Genomic DNA, 21,835 nt, shown 5'->3' with positions numbered 1-21,835 from the left:
AGGAATCAGATGATCAATAACTGCCTTCACGTCTCCTCTCAGGGTACTTCGCAAATAAATGAATTTCATTGTTTTGTTAATGGAACTTTTAGATTGTTTCTAAAATGACTAATGAATCGAAAGTGTTTCAGTATTATTCGAAGTTTTCATCGTCTCTGCCATGAAATTCAGGCAAATCAATGGCATGTAGACGAATTTCATAGATTCGTCTATGAAATTCTTCTATATTAAACATTAAATCAAATGTTTTAGCTCAATTTGTTGTTAGAGCATTTTGAGAGACAGTTTATTTAATTGCTCTAAGAGCTGTATAAATTTATCCAGACGATCTTGGACTTCCTCCTCATATTGTGCTGTTTAGGCAAGAAAGGTGCTGAGTTTTTCCGGATGAATATTTTGTTGGATGAGGCTTTGAACATGCCTCAGCAGCCATATGTAGTTTTTGTTCGAGCCACCTTTAAGTGGATTTTTAGTAATTTGCCACTTAAAGGTGGCAGAAGCCCATCCGATGACTGTGAAACCTGATCACATTTGTTCAGTATTTAGTCATATGTCCTTTGTAACTCACATATGATTTGTAGTACAACTGGTAGTAGATATTTCGTCTGTTGTACTGGCTGTTTGATTTGGGTTTGTTGGTCTCATAATTTCTAAGTGGAAATAGGTGATATGAATAAATAGTAAATATTATAAGATTACATATTAGGGTATATGGTAATATAATATACACGTAATATAATTATATGTATAACACAACTCGTGCTGTTAATAGTCCTACCCTAATCAGGGACTGCACAATAATGAAATAGGTTTAGGTTGTCCACTAGTTAGTTCAACTCTAGTTAATTGTAAAATATCCTACTCTAATGTGGGTGGGCGCTAGCTACTAGAATATATAATGTATAATTGGACAGAGTGCAATATATTTTTATTGTGCTTTTGATTTTATATGTTAAATGGTTCTCTTACTTAGTGAAATATAAATTCAACTAATATTGGTTGCCTCTCATCAACTTCTGGTAATATTTGATTTGATTTACTCATTTATTTGCTAACAATTCGTGAAAATAAAACTCAGGGAAAAAATAAACCTAAGTAGATAAAACTCAGAGAAAGTGAAGCCACAATTTGGTCGGAAATAATTTATTTGATATCACTCCACAGAAAAATTCTTGAATATTAAAAATCCTTGAATATTAACTGATAAAACCTTTGAAAGTAAAGCGAATAATATGCTGGTAAGTACCGTATTTAATGGTAGTACGAATTTAGCTCTTTTATTACCTGTATTGAGGTTTAGAGGAAGTAATACTGCTGTAATTATATGTTTTCAGTAACACTAATTTGTGCACAGAGATTGTTCAAAATTGACGAAGTTAATCTACTGGTTATTTATCCATCTACGTTTACTGGCTATTTCATTGTTTAATTTATTGCACAGATTCATAAATTTCTTGATTTGAAGGAACAGAATGAGCTAGAATTATAAAATCATTAAGGGGTCCATCTAGGTTCATAAGAATTATAGAGGTGTGGTCCAAGTAACAGTTAATGTCTGGATTTGAGGAACCAACCTCATAATTGTGGTTCATCCAGTTCGTTGAGGACCATAAACTTTGTGGGAAAATCTACCGGTGGGAATTAGCTTATTTGAAATATTTATTATTACATATTGTTCATTAAACTAATTATACTTTAATTACTGCTAAATTATATCGTCTTAAGTGGACCCCATTGTTTTAGATTTATTCCACCGATAAATCTCCTTCACAAAGTCTGGGGGTTTAATTTCCACTACACAATAATTAACTCAGGTGTTTAATATGGATTATATTAATTTTAGAGTTTTCACATTATTTACCTCTACTAGTTATGTGTTAATTAAGTTAAACTACAGCTTAGCTGTTATAGTAGTAGAAGTTCTTATTGGTCAGCCCGGACTCAATATGGTCACGTGATCGATGGCGTTGCTAGGAGGCAGGATAGGGCAAGATTCAGTCACTTGGTCAATGTTTGTAGGCGATGATCTACATTAGTAGTTTCCACTCATCACCAATCACCTCCCAACGAATTACTCCATAAAATTCTCTACAGCAATGTATTCAATTACAGATTGAATTACTATTAAATAGTCATTCATTTAAATATTAAATAGCATTACAGCTATAGTAATTACAACAGCAATAGTAATGACGGGTGCAAGTAACAACTTACCACCACCACCAATACCTCACTATCTCTTAACAGCGTGCAGACGTGACTGCCTGTCCACTCAGCCTGACAGAGGCCCGGGCGAAGGTCGTGGATTTCTCCAGTCCCGTTGACCAGGAGGCTGTGAGGCTCCTGGTGCTGAGGCAGAACCAGGCCAACTTCCTGGAGTGGAACACCTACCTCCACCCCTTCCACTGGTCAGTATTGGAGTGGAACACCTACCTCCACTCTTTCCACTGTTCAGTGTTGGAGTGAAACACCTACCTCCACTCTTTCCACTGGTCAGTACCTGGAGTGGAACACCTACCTCCACCACTTTCAAATTCAAAGACAATTCTAATTAAAAACTGTATTCATTAATTTTTGTTAAGTACAATTATAGTTGGGTTAGTTTAGATAAGTTTATACAGCATTATATACCTTAGATAAAATTATAATAGCAACATAACATGAATATCTGCCGGTGAGAATACAATATAAAAAATCAATATAAACTAACCATTCAGAATTTATGCTCATGATTTTCACAGCCTCAGCTCTCTCAATCAACAGAGTCTAGGGCTATCCTGGATCAAAATCCCTCCCAACACACAGTTCATAAAACATAAATCAGACTTCCACACACGTCTGAAAATGCCTGTAAATCAGCCATCTTTTTGTGACAGTAGTTCTTTCAAAATCCCAATTACCCAGCAAGGCATTTTTCATCTTTCTATGTTAACGAGTTGTTTTATTCTCTCCTGTATACCTGCGACACCATTATACACGTCACTCATTCTTAAGTTTTATTTCCTGACAATTAAGTTTATATCTCTGTAAAAGTTTGAATGGCCAGTGAGAAGTGAGTACCTGGGGAAAAAAAAAAGAGTTGATTTAGTTTGCTGGATAGGTTATTCCGTTCAGACAAAAGCACATCATTCATTTGTGAACTATTTCTTCAAGTGTAGGTGTGAGCATGAGGCCTGATGTGAGACTGCAGTGAGTGCTAGGATGGACATCCAAGAGAAATATTGAACGTCCTGAACATTTCCGCCATTCATAATTAAGCTTACCAAGATCACCATTTTGAAGGCCCCAAGTTAACATTAATCCAAGCTTAGACATTGACTGTTAAATAACTTTACTCACGACCAGGTATCAGTGGGTTCTATTTCACTCGGAATGACATTTATTGAAACTTTTAGGTCTATAATAACATTAGACAAATTTACAAGTGGTCCCAATGGTGAAATGATATGCCCCAGATGCTTTTCAGAATACTTCACAGGTCTCACGCTACTTGGATCATTTTAATTTGGGATCAATATAAAAACTAATCCTGGGAGTTATAGGGAACTACAGCATATTTGACTGGATTAAACTTAATGTTGTATTCTGTGCTATCTTTCACACATTCCCATCAAGGTTTCCATAGCATCTTCGGTCGGTGCAAGAAGAACTAGATTATCAGCTTAAGAGCAAACAATGACCTTAGTACTGCTTGTGTGACAGCCAGTCAAATGGCACTTAACTCTTTCAACAATGGATCAAGATTGACAGCAAATAATATAGGAATAAAAACTGCACCTTGTTTTAGTCCATTTTTAATTAGAAATATTCAGACATGATATTTCTCCATTCCCCAGCTAATTTGTATGCCTGGTCAGTAATATATAAATATCTACCAATGACGGGGCATACTTTTCTATTAAGTAACTCTCTAAAAGATGTGGTGTGTGTTCAACGTTCAGCCAGGCTTTGAAAGCATCCAGAAACAGCGAGAACAACTACCCCATTTGTACCTATATACTACATATTTTCCGCCACTATGAAACTACAGAGCATCGTTGAGTAAATTGAGTACATCTCAGATTTGTATGCAAACTGAAGGTCTGAGGTGACCAGTTCGTCACCTAGAAAGTCAACAACTATATAATCAAATACTTTGTTTAAGAGTGTGTTTAGGGCATGTTAATGTTAATTATTAGAAGAGGTATAAAAGCTCGCCAGTTCTTCTTCTCGAGAATAGGTGCAGTTTGCATGAAGGGTTTACCCTCCCGATGACTGCACCAGGACAAATGTAGGGAGACGCGTTGACGTTGAGGAGTAGAAGAAAGTCAAAAGTGTTAGATGTGTTGGGCCATAGAGAGAGGAGTGGTGACAAAAACAGAGGCAGACGTTAGAGGGAGACTCCCCACACCGTAGGGCTGGTTGACGAGTTCACGGCAGCAGCTGATCCATGCACGGTGTAGTGTTGTGCGCAAGACGTTAACTAATATTTCTCCGGGAACTTGTATATCAGAAAGCGCAAGCAGTACGCTTCTCAAATCACCCACATGTCATCGGGCACTGGCCACCAGGCGGTGGCCACGGCTGAAACATCTTATCCGGCACCCTATAAACAAACTCCTTCACCCGTGACACCCAGAGAGTGGACGAGCACCACGGGATCGGAAACACTCGGGCATCCCGATAAGGGCCCAACACCGGACCCCCCACAGGGCACGACGACCCCAGCAGTTGGGACTAGGCTTCCCCCAGACCGGGGCAAGGAAGAAGGGGGAACCGCAGGGGATGCAGGCGCTGCATCGACCCCCCACCACAGGGCACAGGAGCCGAGGCCCCCCGGCGCACATCTTTCAGCAACCCCCCGGCACACATCTTTCCGCAACCCCACAACGAGGTCCCGATCATCAGGGGCAACCCCCCACTGCGGATATCCAACAGCAGGCGACGCAGGAGGGGGGCACAGGTAGCAACTTCGGAGCCCCTCACAGCACCATCATCCTCGGCAGAGGGCGCCAGATCACCATACTCCCCCACCATCTTCCAAGGCACACCACGAAAGGGAGACACACTCTGAGCCCGCCGCGAACGCTTCGAGACAGGCCGCACCACACCACTCCTAGCAGGCCTCTCCGCAGGCACAGCCACCATCTTCACATCCACACTTGTAAAGGTGGTGTTTACAAACGAAACCACGAAGGAGGACATTCTCGAAAGGAAGAGTCGTCTGCAGAATATGGAGGGATACAAAAAAGTATTCCTGCAGAGGGACAGGACGAAGGAGGAGAGAGCCAGGGCAGCAGAGGCAAGGAGGAAGCGCAGGGAGAGAGGAGCAAATCAGGAAATCACAGCCCTCAACACAACAGTCCCAGAGACAAGAGGAGAACCCAAAACCAGCATCCCAGCAACACCAGAGGGGGGGGGGGCAACACCATCACCCCCTTCTGCATAGAAACCCTCCCTTCCCCTCACCCTACCTGCCCCAACCCAACCCTCCCTCCCACCCCACCCCATTCTGACCCTGACACCCCTTCCCCATTCCCATCATGTCCCCCCTCCCACCTTTTTCCCCTGTCCCCCCTCCCCCTTCATCCCATACCCTCCCTATCCCTCCTCCCCCCTCACTGCGTATCCTCCATGTCCCCCCTACCTCCTTAACCCACACCCTACCTGTCCCCCCTTCCCTTAAACCCCCACCCCCCACCCCAAAATCCTCTGAGACCCTGCAAACCACCTCACAGATCCTCTCACCCACGGAACAGCTTCCCACACCAGCAGAATACTTGCCAAGAAAGGGACATGAAAATGAACAGAAGACAGTGAGCTTCAGGCGATGTACACTAACATAGATGGGATTTCAAATAAAACAAGTGAACTTGGAGAATGGGCACTAGAAGAAAACTCAGACATAATAGCACTCACAGAAACAAAGTTACGAAAATCATAACAAGCGCAGTGTTTCCACAGGGCTACTATGTAGTGAGGAAAGAGAGAGAAGGGAGAGGAGGAGGTGGTGTAGCTCTGCTACTAAGAGAAGGTTGGAGTTTCGAAGAGATGGTAATTCAGAACTGTGAAGGTTTCAGTGACTACATTTCAGGCACCATAGCAACTGGAGGACAGAAAATTATAATAGTATTCATATATAACCACCCACCGAATGTCAGAAGACCCAGACGGGAATATGATAGAAACAACTTGGCCACCATCAATATAATAGAGAGAGCAGCTTCTGTGGCTAGCAGGAACAGATCCAGACTTCTAATCATGGGAGACTTCAACCATGGAAAGATAGATTGGGGGAACAGAGACCCAGACACATGGAGAGCTAAGCTGCTGGATGTGGAAACAAGAAACTTTCTAAGTCAACACGTCAAGGGACCGACAAGAATGAGAGGAGGGGATGAACCAGCCTTGCTTGATCTGATATTTACCCTAAATGAGTCGGATATAAGGAAAGTTAAGTTGGAAGCCCCCTTGGGAATGAGTGATCATAGTGTATTGAGCTTTGAGTACCTGGTTGCGCTGGGAATTATCACCCCCAAAAAAGAACTGGAACCAAAGGGCTGGCGTACCGAAAGGGAAACTATGAGGAAATGAATAAATTCCTATGGGATATACATTGGGACACAGAACTCGGAACCAAGTCCGTACAAGACATGATGGACTATGTCACCCAAAAATGTCAGGAGGCTGTAAGCAGGTTTGTCCCAGCCCGACAGGAAAAAACAGAGAAGCAAAGGAAGAATCCGTGGTTTAATAAGGAATGTATGAAAGCAAAGGAGCAGAACAAAAGGGCATGGAGGAACTTCCGTAATAACAGAACACCAGAAAGTAGAGAGAGATACCAGAGAACCAGGAACGAGTATGTCAGTGTGAGAAGAGCAGCTGAGAAAAGGTATGAAAATGATATAGCTAATAAAGCCAAGACCGAACCCAAGCTACTACACAGTCACATCAGGAGGAAGACAACAGTCAAGGATCAGGTGATGAAACTTAGGGTGGGCGAGGACAGGTACACAGAGAATGACAAAGAGGTGTGTGAAGAACTCAACAAAAAGTTCCAGGAGGTCTTTACAATAGAACAGGGAGATGTTGCGGCGCTAGAAGAGGTGGCAGCAAACCAGGTGACCTTGGATAGGTTCGAAATTACAAGAGATGAGGTCAAGAAGCACCTATTGGAGCTGGATGTGAGAAAAGCTGTTGGGCCGGATGGAATCTCGCCATGGGTATTGAAAGAGTGTGCAGGAGCACTTTGCCTACCACTCTCCATAGTGTATAGTAGGTCACTGGAAATGGGGGACCTACCAGAAATATGGAAGACTGCTAATGTAGTACCAATATACAAAAAGGCCAAACTACAGGCCAGTGTCCTTAACTTGTATACCATGCAAGGTGATGGAAAAGATTGTGAGAAAAAACCTAGTAACACATCTCGAGAGAAGAGACTTCGTGACAACCCATCAACATGGGTTCAGGGAGGGTAAATCTTGCCTTACAGGATTGATAGAATTCTACGATCAGGTAACAAAGATTAAACAAGAAAGAGAAGGGTGGGCGGACTGCATTTTTCTGGACTGTCGGAAAGCCTTTGACACAGTACCCCATAAAAGGTTGATGCATAAGCTAGAGAAACAGGCATGAGTAACTGGTTGGGCGCTCCAGTGGATAAGGGCGTACCTAAACAATAGGAAGCAGAGAGTTACAGTGAGGGGTGAGACCTCAGACTGGCGTGAAGTCACCAGTGGAGTCCCACAGGGCTCTGTACTTGGACCTATCCTGTTTCTGATATACGTAAATGATCTCCCAGAGGGTATAGACTCATTCCTCTCAATGTTTGCTGACGACGCGAAAATTATGAGAAGGATTAAGACAGAGGAGGACACCTTGAGGCTTCAAGAAGACCTGGACAAGCTGCAGGAATGGTCTAACAAATGGCTGTTAGAGTTTAATCCAAGCAAATGTAATGCAATGAAGATAGGGGTAGGAAGCAGGAGACCAGATACAAGGTATCACTTGGGAGATGAAATACTTCAAGAGTCCGAGAGAGAGAAAGACCTGGGGGTTGATATCACGCCAGACCTGTCCCCTGATGCTCATATCAAGAGGATAACAGCAGCAGCATATGCCAGGTTGGCTACCATAAGAACGGCCTTTAGAAACGTGTGTAAGGAATCTTTCAGAACATTATATACCACATATGTCAGACCAATCCTGGAGTATGCGGCACCAGCATGGAGTCCATATCTAGTCAAGCATAAGACTAAAATGGAAAAGGTTCAAAGGTTTGCCACCAGACTAGTACCCGAGCTGAGAGGTATGAGCTACGAGGAGAGACTACGGGAATTAAACCTCACTTCGTTGGAAGACAGAAGAGTTAGGGGGGACATGATCACCACATTCAAGATCCTCAAGGGAATTGACAGGGTTGATAAAGACAGGCTATTTAACACAAGGGGCACACGCACTAGGGGACACAGGTGAAAACTGAGTGCCCAAATGAGCCACAGAGATATTAGAAAGAACTTTTTTAGTGTCAGAGTGGTTGACAAATGGAATGCATTAGGAAGTGATGTGGTGGAGGCTGACTCCATACACAGTTTCAAGTGTAGATATGATAGAGCCCAATAGGCTCAGGAACCTGTACACCTGTTGATTGACAGTTGAGAGGCGGGACCAAAGAGCCAGAGCTCAACCCCCGCAAGACTAACTAGGTGAGTACAACTAGGTGAGTACAGGCCACACTCACATAGTCCGAAGAGTCCACAGAGGCCACATCACCCACACTGTCCGCATCATCCAGGGAAACAACCTCAGAACACCAACGCACACGCTTCTGCATAGGGATGGAAAGAGCAGAACTACAGTCTCCAACACACACAGACACGACAGGCACCTCCTACTGCCAAAGCCCCCTCTCCAAAACAACTGATCCGCGTCCCCGGGAGAAGGTACCACATACACAGACGGGGGCGGGACATGGACAACCATTTGGGACATCCACCACACACAGTGCGGGCGACGGCCCGACATTCGTTCACTCCGGCGAAACAACTACCTCCGGAACCACAGCAGGTAACAGATTGGACTTATAAGGCATAGTAACCGCCTCAACAGGCAGAGCAGCAGACAAGCAATCAGGCGCCTCAGGCACAGCACCCACTCCATCCTCAGAAGCGTCCAAAGTCAACAGGGGTGGAAAGACTTCACGAAAAACATGCACCCTGCCAATTGCTCCCACATTAAACGCTGCAGCGAGATGACCCACATTACCTCACCTGTAACAGGTGCGCGGTTGCCCACGATACTGGCAGCGGAGCGTGTATCCTAACACGGTCACAGAGGATGGAACACTACTCATCAGAGACATGGTCAGGGTGCGGGAACCGTCAAGCATCCCAGTACAGAGCCGTGCAAGTACCTCGTCCCTAACGAATGCTTAGAACAGTACCAAACCGTCTAAACACAACATTCAGGAGATCGTCGTTAAACTCGAAGGGGGCACCACGCACCGACACATACGTCAAGGCGACGCTGAGGTTCACTACCTTAACAGAATCGGCGGCATCAGGGAGAGGGTAAACATGCCGCTTACACCGCCCCAGAAACGCCTGAAATGCAGCCTGATGGCGAAACTTGACCACTTCGTGGTTCCCCTGCAGCAGCTGGATGCCCATCAATTCCGACAACTGCACATGGAGAACATCCACCAGGGCAACACCAACCAACAAGTGGTCCACTGGCACCGTAAAAGCCAGACCAGCCGACGAGGTCCTCTTCAATGGAGGCCGGTAAGACCCCATGTCTCCTTAACAGGGTTACCACGCCCACCCGGGGGACAACACCCCCACAGTCGTCACAGACACCCTCCTCACACAGCCACTAGGGTGGAACTGGCGAGTGCTACGAACGACACGTCTGCACCCAACAGCTCTCGCCAGTTCTCTGGAATGGGATCAAGTACATTGGTGTATATTACAGATGGCGCTGTACCATGGGAAAGAACGCCTGTAATACACACAGTTAAACATACATTTTCGGTGTTTCATGTTTAAGGGTGTCAGAGAACATGTTAAAGGAGCTCCTACAACTCCCATTTTTAGCTTTCTTACAGTTTTCTGAGCCATTACAAGGGATTACAGTAAGCAGGTGTTTAACATTAGGGACACGGTGCATACAGGTCTTACACACAGCTGTAATTAGGTCAGCTTCAGTCTCATCTGCCCTATACCTCGCACTGGTGAACAATGTTACATAGTTCTATTTGAAAACACTACATATATTATAGTCCCAGAGGCATCGTAATGACATTTTCCCCCTCCTTCATGATTTTTTGTTTAAATCACCCTAAAATTCATAATACATTTTACTCGAAAGGTTATCAGTAACTTCTAATCTCGCAATACTCTCTTTTTATGGCTTGATGATATTGAGCCCTGGTACCACGTCTGATCTGGGGTAGCCAACCATCTCTGGGGGGCACCCCGCATCTTTTCGTAGGCTATGCCAAAACGTAGATCATTTTTGTAATTCCTTAACATGATTATTCCAACCAGGCATACTACATCTTCAGTTTGTTTTAAGAAAATTTTTTCTTTTCCCTACCCTACTTAACACAGACATGGCTCATGGAGTCTCGTGTGGGACCCGGACTCTCGGCCTGAGGCTCAAGTCTCCTGTTCCCTCCGAGGTGACCTTGATGGGCTACACCATGCGGGTGTTCTACGCAGGACAGCCTTGACAATGTGGCATTGAGGGGCATCTGGCAGCTGATTGCACTGGGGCTGCGGCTGCACCTGTTAATTTGTTCCGGGATGAGGATTTTCTCCGTTGGTGGCGCAGGACCTGTCGCCTCGTGATGGAGTGGGTGGGGAGATTTCCCTGCCACCTGCTGACCCGGTGGTGGTTGTTGGCCCGACATGTGTGGATGGTGATGTACACGATGAGGTGGTGGTGTGTGCGGCTCCGCCCCCGCAGTCTGTCTCGTCACTTCCAACGGCTTCTGCGCCTGTTTCCGACTCTGCGCCTCCAACGTCTCTGCAGGCTACCTCACCTGTGTTGGACCCTTCCCCTCCTGCGGCCGTGCCTGTTCCTTCTCCTGTCTCCTCTGTGGGTGGCGGTCTCGTCCCCCGTGTTGTTGAGGCTGACATTCTGCGGGGTCGTGCTACCCTGGTTGTGGGGCGGCCTGCCGCCGGGTCCTCTTGGGTGCCTTCTGCAGGGGGGTGACAGCTCCGATGATCAACGGCCTGTCCCCAAGCGTTCGCATATGGATACGGGTCCTTCGCCTCCTCGTTCGTGGGCAGAGGAATGTGAGGATGCGGCAAGGGTTGATGTTTCTTCTGAGAGCTGTTCCTCTGTGGAGTGCGAGGATGGTGCGTCTGGTGCTGGTGTGGGTCCGGTGGATAGTGTGGGCTCTTGTGTGGCTCCTGCTGTGGTGGTGGGGGCCCGTGTGGGGCCGGTACTTCTTGCTTCGGGTGCGTCGCACGCGTCGGATGGTTCCGGTTCCCCGTGGGGGGTGGTTCCTCCTTGCGAGGTTGAGAGTGGACGTGGCGACCTGGTGGTGGTGTTGAAGAAAACTGCTCGCTCTGAGGGTTCTGTGCCCCCTCCCCCGTCCCCTGTTTCGTCGGCGGCGGTTATGCCGCCCCACACGTCTCCGGCCATTTCTTCTGTGTCTCCTGCTTTGTTGAAGGCGGTGTTGCCGCCTCGGCAGCCTCCGCCCACTGTTCCGGCGTCTCCTGCTTCCTCGGCAGCGGTATTCCTGCCTCCCAAGTCGGGTTCATCGGCTTCGGTGTCCTGTGGTTGGGGGTGACCACTCCCGCCGGATGTGGTGATCCCCGTGTATATGGAGTACCCGCGGTGTCGTTCCCCTACCGAACTGGAGTATTTGATATGGGAGGCTTATAAGCGGAAGTATCCAACATGGAAGTTTCCTGAGAAATATCCTCCTCGTTGACTGTTGTGTGTTGTGGGGTTGCTTGCGCCTGGGTGCGTGGGTGTGGGGGTGGGGTTGCATGTGTGTGTCTGGGTCGGGGGTGTGGGGGTGGGGTTGCATGTACTCACTTAGTTGTGTTTGCGGGGGTTGAGCTCTGGCTCTTTGGGGTGTGTGTGTCTGGGTCGGGGGGGTTTTGTTTTCCCTTTCCTGCGTGTTCCGTTTTTTTTTTTTTTTGCTTATGGTTTGCTTGTGTGGGGTTTGCGTGTGTTTGTGTGTTTGTGTCTTTCTGTATATGTTCTGTGTGGTTGGGTGTGGTTTTATACTTCTGGCTCTATGTAGTATACGTGGCTGGTTGTGGTCTTGTGCTGCTGTAGTGGTGTGTTTAGTGTGGTGGTGGTTTATATTATGTACTTGTGTTCTTACGGCCTATTGGTCGTTTAAATGTTTTTGTGCCTTTGTTTGTTTTTTGTACTTACGGTTCCCTGTGTGGTTCTGTTTTCTGTTATTAATGCCTTAAGTCCTGTACTGCTTTTAGCTTGTCTTATGTGCCCGTGTTGGGGTTTGTTATATGCTTTGTATCTTGTGTATTTCACTTTTGGTTATTCTTGTGTTTGGGTTCTTTGACTGTTGTATTACTGTATACTGTATTCTGTGTATCATGTATGTACTCATGTTTTTTGTGTATGGTTTTCTGTTTGTACTTTGTGGTTTTCTTTTATCAATGAAAAAAAAATCTTTCGCAATCAACGCAACAAATATAGTTTTACCGAGATCCAGCTAAGAAAAAACATCGTAAAAATCATGGAAGAGACCATTATTAATTGCCTACAGATGACGCAGAACGACTCACACCAACAGACTCAAGAAATAAATACAGTCAGTCTGAGACAAGACCGAGCAAAAGAGACCAAACAACGCGACATGGACATATAAACTACCACCACCAGTCGGGTAGTCAAGACACCAGATCATCAACATTCACAAAAGCAACTGCAAAAAGCAGTGACCACTCAAGATTAACGGAATCTTACAACACAAGAGATAGACATCAACAGACAATTTGCAGCCAGATATGTAACAACACCAACAAAGAAGTTTTGAACAGCAGAGATGCACAGGTTCCAACAACACAAGATGTGGCCATGAACAATCAATGTCGCCCGATATGCAGCACCATCAACAACGAAATACTGGATGGCAGAGATGCACAGATTCCGTCAACAGAACAAACGGCCACGTAATCAGTGCAGTCTGATGTACAGCAATACCAACAGAGAAGTGATGGACAACAGGGATGCACAGATTCCAACAATGAAGGGGATGACCATGAACAATCAGTGCAGTCCGATTGCTGCGACACGACTTGTGAGGTGGAGAATATAGAGGAAGATTCCGAAGAGGAGTTCTACTAGAACAGGCAACACCAACTGAAACCGTCGTCTGGCCATTCCGAATACTGCAGTGAAACATATAAGGTCTTTGAAAAAAAAACACCCTTCAGGACGCTGCAATCAGTACGAAAGCAGATATCATCGTTTTGGAAGAAACTCTTTTCCCAACCACGAAGTCTTTTTGATTAGCTGGATATCACCAATATATTATACTCTATGAACAAAGGAGACAAAGAAGGTAAATGACCCGAGTCAGAAACACCATACACAGCAAGAAAATAGACCCAGTTTCATGTGGGGGATGGAGAAAAGGTATTAGTAGGAATAGTGAAGATGGCTAATATTGAACTACTCATATACAACTTCAACAAGTCTCCAAGACATAAACTAGAAGCAGAGGCAGTGTTTGCCTTGGCCACGCACAACAATGTATTTATTGCTGAGGATTTTAATGCTCATCATCAAGTGTTAGGTACGACTGGACCAGCCAATGCAGATGAGCGCCATTTAACTGCAGCTCTGCGAGAAGTACCTGAGATTATACTTCTCAACACTGGGTAACCCACTCACTTTCAAGGAGGTTCCCTTGATCTTACATTAATCTCAACAGCACTCAAGCATCAGGCAAAGTGGGAAGTATACCCGGTGATCACCAGTGACCACTATGCTACTGTCACAACACTAAACATAGAAAGACCTCCTACACCACCTGTACAACCTAGGTGGAATTTTAAAAAGGCCAACTGGAATATATACCAAGAGGAAATCGAAAAATGGTATGCAACATACATGCCACCCGAGGATTTGAACATACACGAGACTAATCTCCTGAAAGTCATTGCAGCTGCTGTAAACAAAACTATTCCAATCATTATCCCAAGAAACACAAAACGAAGAAAAACGAAAAAACTATTGGTTCGATAGTAATGAAGTTAAAGAACAAAACCACGGAGTCAACATCTTCAGAAAACATTTAAATAAAGACCCCACACTAGAAGGAAGAACTCTGCTACGAGCAGTGATATCTGAAGCAAGACGAGTTTCTAGAGAAACTCCACAATATGCTAATAATTTTTCATACTCAATGATTGCACACGCAGGTCTTGCCAGAGAAGAAGGGATATTGGACGTTATCAATGGATCTTGGCAGCAAGGCAAACCTACCGACCTCTTGGAAGAAAGCAGACATCATTCCAGTTCCAAAACCGAAAGAACCTGTCAATTACAGGCCCTTTCATTAACATCATGCATTAGTAAAATTGCAGATAAGATAGTTTTAAATAAGCTACTGTTGAAGACTGGAGACCTGCATAAGCACATATTTGGCTTCACTAGGAGAGTAGGTACTGCGAACTGCATAGCAACATTACTTGGAACAGTTAACTCAGTTAGTCTCCGTGGTGTAGCGGTAAAACACTCAACTGGCGTTCCGCGACTGCTTTGTCATGCGTATGTATTCTGGCCAGGGAGGATTTACTGGGCGCAATTCCTTAACTGTAGCCTCTGTTTAACTCAACAGTATAATGGGTACTTGGTTGTAAAAACGATTCTTCGTGGGGGTCGTATTCCAGGGACCTGCCCGAAACGCTACGCGTACTAGTGGCTGTACAAGAATGTAACAACTCTTCAATATATAAAAAAAAAATCAGGTCCATCTACAGTGACTTTCCTTGATCAAGAAAAAGCATTTGAACTTGCAAAACCTCAAACAATTTTACACACTTTAGTTAAAAATTGTGTAAAGGGAAATATGCATAGCATTCAAGATTACCTAAGTCACATACAGGTATGCCAGAGTAAAGCTGCAAGGACAAGTGTCGGACTACCACTTGCATGAGAATGGGACTCCACAAAGAGGAGTCCTCAGTCCTAGTTTTTTTAACATCCTTATGGAAAACCTCGTTACCATGACATTTGCAGAAAGGGTTAAATTACTAAGCTATGCTAATGTTGTAGCTTCAGTCGTCACAGGTCCTTCACTTTTATATAAAGCACAAGGGGCGTTAGATAATGCAATATCTGAATGCAGTATTTTAGGGCTAAAAATATCAACACAAAGGTGTAAGGTAATGAGAATAGGTAGCAACACTTCAGACAGGCACCTACGCATTCAAGAGATTAACCTTCAGTGGGTTACACAATATAAATATCTCGGAGTGTGAATAGATTCTAAAATGACATTCAACAAGCAAATTAAATATTTGAAGGAGAAAGCAAAATCCCGACTGAATATATTGAGAGCAATCACAGGGCCGCGTGTAGGAGCGGGACACAAAGTGTTAAGAATGTTTTACATACACGCCGTTCGTTTCTAGTTGATTATGCAGTGCCTGCCTTACTTACTCTTTCCCTTGGCCAGTGTGCAAATGTTGAGGTTATTCAAAATGATTCAATGCGAGTCATAACAGGGGCTCCAAGATAGACTAAAATACGAAACCTAAGACTAGAAACTAAGCTAACACATCGATTGAAATAAAGGTAAATGGGATTGCTGCGTGCATGCTGACCAAGATACTGACAAGACCTAGAATCACTTCACTTAAAGATATAATCACTGGAGCACTAACTCGAGACAGAAGAGCCTCAAATAGCAAAATGTGGACCCAGTGTGCAATAAACTCCATCAATACATTCGATATAATAAATACAGTCACTGAGTGAGGTGTCGACAAAATACATGCAGACTTCGTTAAGCAAGTCCCTTGGGAATTGCTGCCAGCAGACCTTAAGATTATGGATTTTGAAGGAAAAAAGATCCAAACTAATCCTCATCTGCTACGTAACATTGCACAGATAGATATAGAAGCAAACTTGGCATCTGATAGCTTAACATAATTCACAGAAGAATCAGTAGACCAGCAGGGACAAGAAATCGGACCTGCAGTTAAGGCGGGAATTCTTGTAGTTAGTTGGAGACTCTCACGCTGGTGTTCAACTTTACAAAGAGAGATGCTAACCATTCAAAAGGCTACGGAACATGCTCTTGCTAACCTAATTTAACCTAATCACCGACAACATCTTATCATACATACAGATTTGAGATCTGTTATTTGAAACCTTGCAACATGAACACATACGTGACAACATCCATCTGATCACAAATGTCATACCATTAATGCAAACACTCAAATGCCAAGGCCGTCGGGTACTTATCAGCTGGGTGCCAAGTCATGTGGGAATAATAACAAATGAAATTGCAGACTGTTATAAGTTTATGGGCTGTTATGGGGGTCTTGGAGTATTATGGTGAAGAGCCAGCAGTTAGAATCAGGATGTATCAATTAGGGGAGATCAGATAGGCCCGGCCCCCAATAAGAAAATAAGTCACTTTATTAATATTGTTTAAGGTCAATACGTCAGCCTAGAGGTTTGATCACTGCTCCCCTACACAGGAAGAATGGATACTCCTTTAAAACTAACTTATTTATTAAACCCTCTTAACAACCCCCCATATACATTAAATACAATAACAATAATTACTTTACCACACTATCTTACGTTAAAAGCCTTGGTCCACATAGACAGGATACAAGGTTTTACTATTAGGACAAGCTAGGGTAAAGTCTACAAGGCAAGAGACACCAGTAAGGACTCTGGGGCCATGTCACCCGAAAATCCGATGAAAAATGGAATATTTACGAAAAATTACGAAAAATACTACAACGTTCTGGCAACACTGTGGTCCAAACCGTTTAATGATATCTTGAAAAATAACGTAATTAGAGTCAAATTTCCCGCTGCAACTTTCGTGAATCTGGTCCTCGCGCCGTGAGTACGCCGCGGGGTATTGTATCTTACGTTGTAGATGTCTTATTTTTCGTAATAGCGTTGAAAATAACATGTTATGCATAAAATGAATATAAACTAACCATATGGCAACACAACATATGGTCTGACACGAGGGTGGTGCAGTCAGTGACTGCGTGTCTCTCATGGAGAGAGGATGTATGCTGACGCGCTCACACAATATCTCCCAGAACATGCTATTTTTTTATTTTTAGCTATTTGTACTGCAATATGACTTACCAAACGAACAAGAGAGAAGCATTGACAGCTAGATGCATGCGAGCTCTCCATACGAGCTGGCCGCAATGCGTAAATCACCACTCACGAGTGACTGCAGGTTCAGTAGACTTTGAGAGCGCGCTACGCAACTCCAACTTTTAAAACTAGATAAAATTTCACAGCCTTTATTTATTATTCTATTTACATGAAACTTGCACATTATATGTAGAAAATACGCCTCTATAAACGCATGTCATTATTCTTATCTACGTAGATTTATTGATTTTATAAATAATGATACACCTCATTTTGTTGCATACGTTTTTGGGAAACTTTTATAAAATCTGTATTATTGCACTAAATACATCTGGGATAATAATGTGACATGCAAATCTTTATTATATAGTAAGGTCATAGCTGAGTGTCTTATAAATGATTTTGGTTCACAATTGTGGGCTGTGAAATTTTTTGAACATGGTTGAAAAATTCGTCTTCTTTTTTTTTTTTTTTTTTTTCTCCGTCTCTATTTAGGCTGAGATGCTGAAACTTGGCCTAGGTGCAGCACCTTTCACATGTATCAGGATAATAAATTATGAATGCCCTACAACAATTTTTTAAATCCGGGTGATATGGCCCCTTCATGGTACCACTTGAGCACACGTGGTTCCACTGGGACCCCTTAGCAATATAAACACTTAGCAATATAAACACTAGCATAACCTATACACATTACTACACACTTATGCCAGAAAACGAACATGCAGCACGGTACTAAGCTTGGTAAACTAGACACAGGATAAGGTAAGGGAAGAGGAGGAGGAAGATGAGAGGGATACAGAGCAACTCAGTAGAGTTGTTGACTCCACCACAGCAGGTCAGAGAAGAACGCTTCAGCGTCCCGTCCCAGAGCGTCTGAGTTGTTGTTGAGGTTGCCGGGAAGAGCCTAATTGATCGAGCAGTTACAAGCAATACAAGTCTTCACCGGCCTTCGTTACTTTACTAGTTCTAAGAATAGTTAGTAATTAGTTCATTCGTTAATAAACAAAAACAAGCTCAAGAGTCTGAATGCTCTGTGAGAAACAAGATTCATCTTACGTCTGGCAAGGAAGATAGGAATGCGCATCGACAAGCGCTCCAAATGATGTAAGGTAAATTATTTAAGAACTCAATTTGACCTCTGATTTCCACTGAGGAACCCAGGGTCGTAACACAGACGAAGCTGCAAAACTTGTAACTCAGAGAAGAAATGTAGACATTTATATACCACTAGGTCTATCACAGATTAAGCAAGTAATTAGAAATAGAGCAATGCAGAAGCTGTACAACAACCACAAAACAGCAGTTGCAACATCAGGATCTGCAGGTTGGTACATGAATTAAACCAGCTACGAATGAACTATTTTGATGAAAGAGAGCAGTAGAACAACAGAAGTACACTTACATCGCATCAGGCTTGGATACCCTTGTGCGTGGGAAATAGGTTTATAGGTTCCTGTAGATGAAAGGAAGTGTCAGCACTGTGGAGAAATGCCCTCAGACCTCTGGAACACTATCTAACACAGTGCAGAGTTACAAACTCACTAAGATTTCAATTTAGATTGAACAGCGCAGAAGTTGTTAACCACATTGGGCATAATCTTACTGAGACGAACATACGAATCATAAATACTCATATGTAAAACAGAAACAAGAAACAAGTAACACTTAGTGGACCAGCCAGAAACTTAGGGCTTCCGCAGGAGTATCATTACAAAAAAAGAACTACACTTACACATTTTACCCTGCCACACTATGGTCATACTTGACACCCGACACCTCGTGACACTACACTTACACAGTATGCTCTACCACACTGTTGTCATACCTGAGACGCAACACCTCTTGACTCTACACTTACACACTATACCCTGCCACACTGTTGCCATACTTGTCACCAGATACCTCGTGACTCTACACTTACACAGTATACACCACCACACTATTGTCATACTTGTCACCTGACACCTCGTGACGCTAGACTTACACAGTATACCTCACAACACTATTGTCATACTTGCCATACTTGGGTGAGGGTGTGTTGAACTGTAAACAGGTTAGATCATGGTGTGTTCAAGCCACTCCATGATATGCATGAAGAGTGTGAGGAGTTAGGTAATGTGAAAACTGGCGCTTGACTGACAGAAGGGAGCTTGTAATTGCAGTTAGTCAGTCCCGTTCATTTAGTCAAATGACAATCTAAAGTCTGCTCCACATGAAAGAATATTAGTATCCCTTTGTTACGTAACTTGCTAATAATGCAATTATCTATTGTCCACTTCTGCTGTGACTTTTACTTGGACACATATTGTCCCTTGTCACTGTCGCTCATTGGTATTCCCTTTATCTATAAGGATACTACAAACATCTTAGGGTTGATCTTTGACACCCGTTTGTAAATATCACATCATGTTCACTTTTGAGTTGCCTACTCTTTGGCTCTTGCTCAATTTATGGTCTTGTCCCATACATCCCGGGCTTGATAAATGCACACCTCTTTTTTTGCAGTCCTTTTTTGGTCTGTGTAAACTTTATTATGGCTTCCCTGCCTGTTACTCAGCATCCCCATCAACCTTTCGTCGTCTTGATGCTCTGCACCATACTGGGCTGTGCCTCGGCTCTGGTGCCTTTCATTCAATTCCCGTTCAAAGATTGTATGTTGACACCGGCGTCCTGTTTCTACAGGACCGTTGTGATCGCTACTGCCTCCGCTACCTCACACGGTCCTTCCAGCATCCCTACTCTCGCTTGTGCCGTTCTTTAGCCGTTGATCCTCAGGAAGACCCTGCTCCCCACTGATCGCCTACCTTTTACTACGAGCGTGGCTCGTTTACAAGATTCTCAATTCTCAAAATGATGTTTCTGCCTTGCTCCTTGGAAAGGTTCCACTGGTGAACTTTTGAAGAATCCTAGCCCACATGGTGAATGGGGGACTGTATAGGGTACTGTATACCCCCATACAGCTTTGAGAATTCATTTTTATGAATATGTCTCTTCTTACTCAGACTCCGTTGCTCTCTTCACCGATGGATCTAAGTTTGCCGACGGTGTCGGCTACTCCGTTGTTTTCCCCAACCAGACCTGTATTTGCCAGCTAGCCCTGAAGCATAGTGTCTTCACAGCAGAACTTTGTCACTGTTATGCTCGTCGTCAACTGCTTTCCCTGTGTCATCATTCCCTTGTCATTCTAGTTGACTATTAGAGTGCTGCCAAGGCTCTGTAGTCTTTTAACCCCTTTTATCCTGTGGTAGCAGATATCCAGCACTGGCTGCTTCTAATTTTTTTGCAGGTGTAAGACAGTCGAATTTTGCCGTATTCCTAGGTATATTGTAATTACCTTGAATGAACTCGCTGATGCCGCGACTAAGGGGGTCATTAATACTTCCAACATTTCCCAGAAAGGAGTTCCATATTCAGATTTCTATTCTATCATTCATCCGTGACCGTTAGTACGATCGATGAATTGCCATTACAGGTGTTGACCTTTCCCACTTCACCTACCACCTTCAACCATATAAGGCGCTGAGAGACGGCTTTGACTAAGTTCCATATCGGTCACAACCGTCTGACTCATGGTCACATATTGCTAAAACCTGTCACCTGAAGCCCACATAAAATGGATGCAACGTATGCAACGCTGTCTAACAGCAGAACTGCCTTTAGAAATATGCATAAGGAATAATTTAGAACCTTGTAAGCCACATGTGTTAAGACCAGTCCTTGGGTATGCAGCCCCAGCATGGAGTCCAAACCTTGCCAAGCATAAGACGAAACTGGAGAAGGTTCAAAGGTATGCCACTAGACTAGTCCCAGAAATAAGAGGTATGAGTTACAAAAAAAAGCTGCGTGAATTGCACCTCACATTGCTGGAAGTCAGAAGTTTGAGGAGACATGATTACCACATCAAAAATTTTCAGGAGAATTGTCAGGGTAGATAAAGATAGAATATTTAACACAGGTGGTACTTGCGCAAAAGGACATAGGTGCAAACTGAGTACCTAAATGAGCCAGAGCGACATTAGAATGAACTTTTTCAGTGTCAAAGTAATAAATGGGATGCATTAGGCAGTGATATTGTGGAGGTAGGATCTATACACAGTAATAGAAACCTGTACACAAGTTGAGAGGTGGGGACCAAGGGCCGCAGCTCAGCCCCCGCAAGCACAATTAAGTGAGTACTTGGAGTTAAACATATAGACTTCCCCTTCAAACAACCAGACATAAAAAAGCAGCATTTTTAGCAGTTCCTGTGGCCCAGTGGTAATACACTCTCCTTGGATTTTGCGAGCCGGTTGGCCTGGGCTTATATCCTGGCCAGGGAGGATTAACTAGGCGCCCGACCAAACAGGCCCTCCAGTTCATCCATTAAACTTGAACAGGGGGTCCCAGACCAGCAGTGAATTATTGCACGAAGCCAGTCATCCATCCTTCTCTCATCTGGGTTATCTAGAACCCTGCTTGCCTCCGCTGGCCACTAACTTTCCTCCCTGCCACGACT

The 21,835-nt window shown here is 44.0% G+C and overlaps 1 protein-coding gene across 1 annotated transcript; it reads right to left on the bottom strand.

Annotated features, from left to right (window-relative positions):
- Positions 1 to 11,211: 11,211 nt before the first annotated feature.
- LOC138368928 (mucin-1-like) lies at positions 11,212 to 13,353 on the bottom strand. The gene is made up of 2 exons (XM_069331650.1): positions 13,334 to 13,353; positions 11,212 to 11,848 (listed from the first exon to the last, which is right to left on the bottom strand). Exons 1-2 carry the CDS (start codon positions 13,351 to 13,353, stop codon positions 11,212 to 11,214), a joined length of 657 nt encoding a protein of 218 aa, XP_069187751.1.
- Between the last annotated feature and the right edge of the window lie 8,482 nt (positions 13,354 to 21,835).

This window comes from Procambarus clarkii, chromosome 26 (genome assembly GCF_040958095.1).
Source record: "Procambarus clarkii isolate CNS0578487 chromosome 26, FALCON_Pclarkii_2.0, whole genome shotgun sequence".
NCBI lineage: Eukaryota > Metazoa > Arthropoda > Malacostraca > Decapoda > Cambaridae > Procambarus > Procambarus clarkii.
The sequence above is the reverse complement of the archived record's forward strand: the minus strand, read 5'-3'. Positions and strand labels throughout refer to the sequence as shown.

Coding starts and splice junctions, on each gene's coding strand:
- LOC138368928 (XM_069331650.1), bottom strand. CDS start 13,353: ATGGCCAGACGACGGTTTCA. Junction 11,849..13,333: donor ATGGCCAGACGACGGTTTCA/GTTGGTGTTGCC, acceptor CAAATACTCCAG/TTCGGTAGGGGAACGACACC.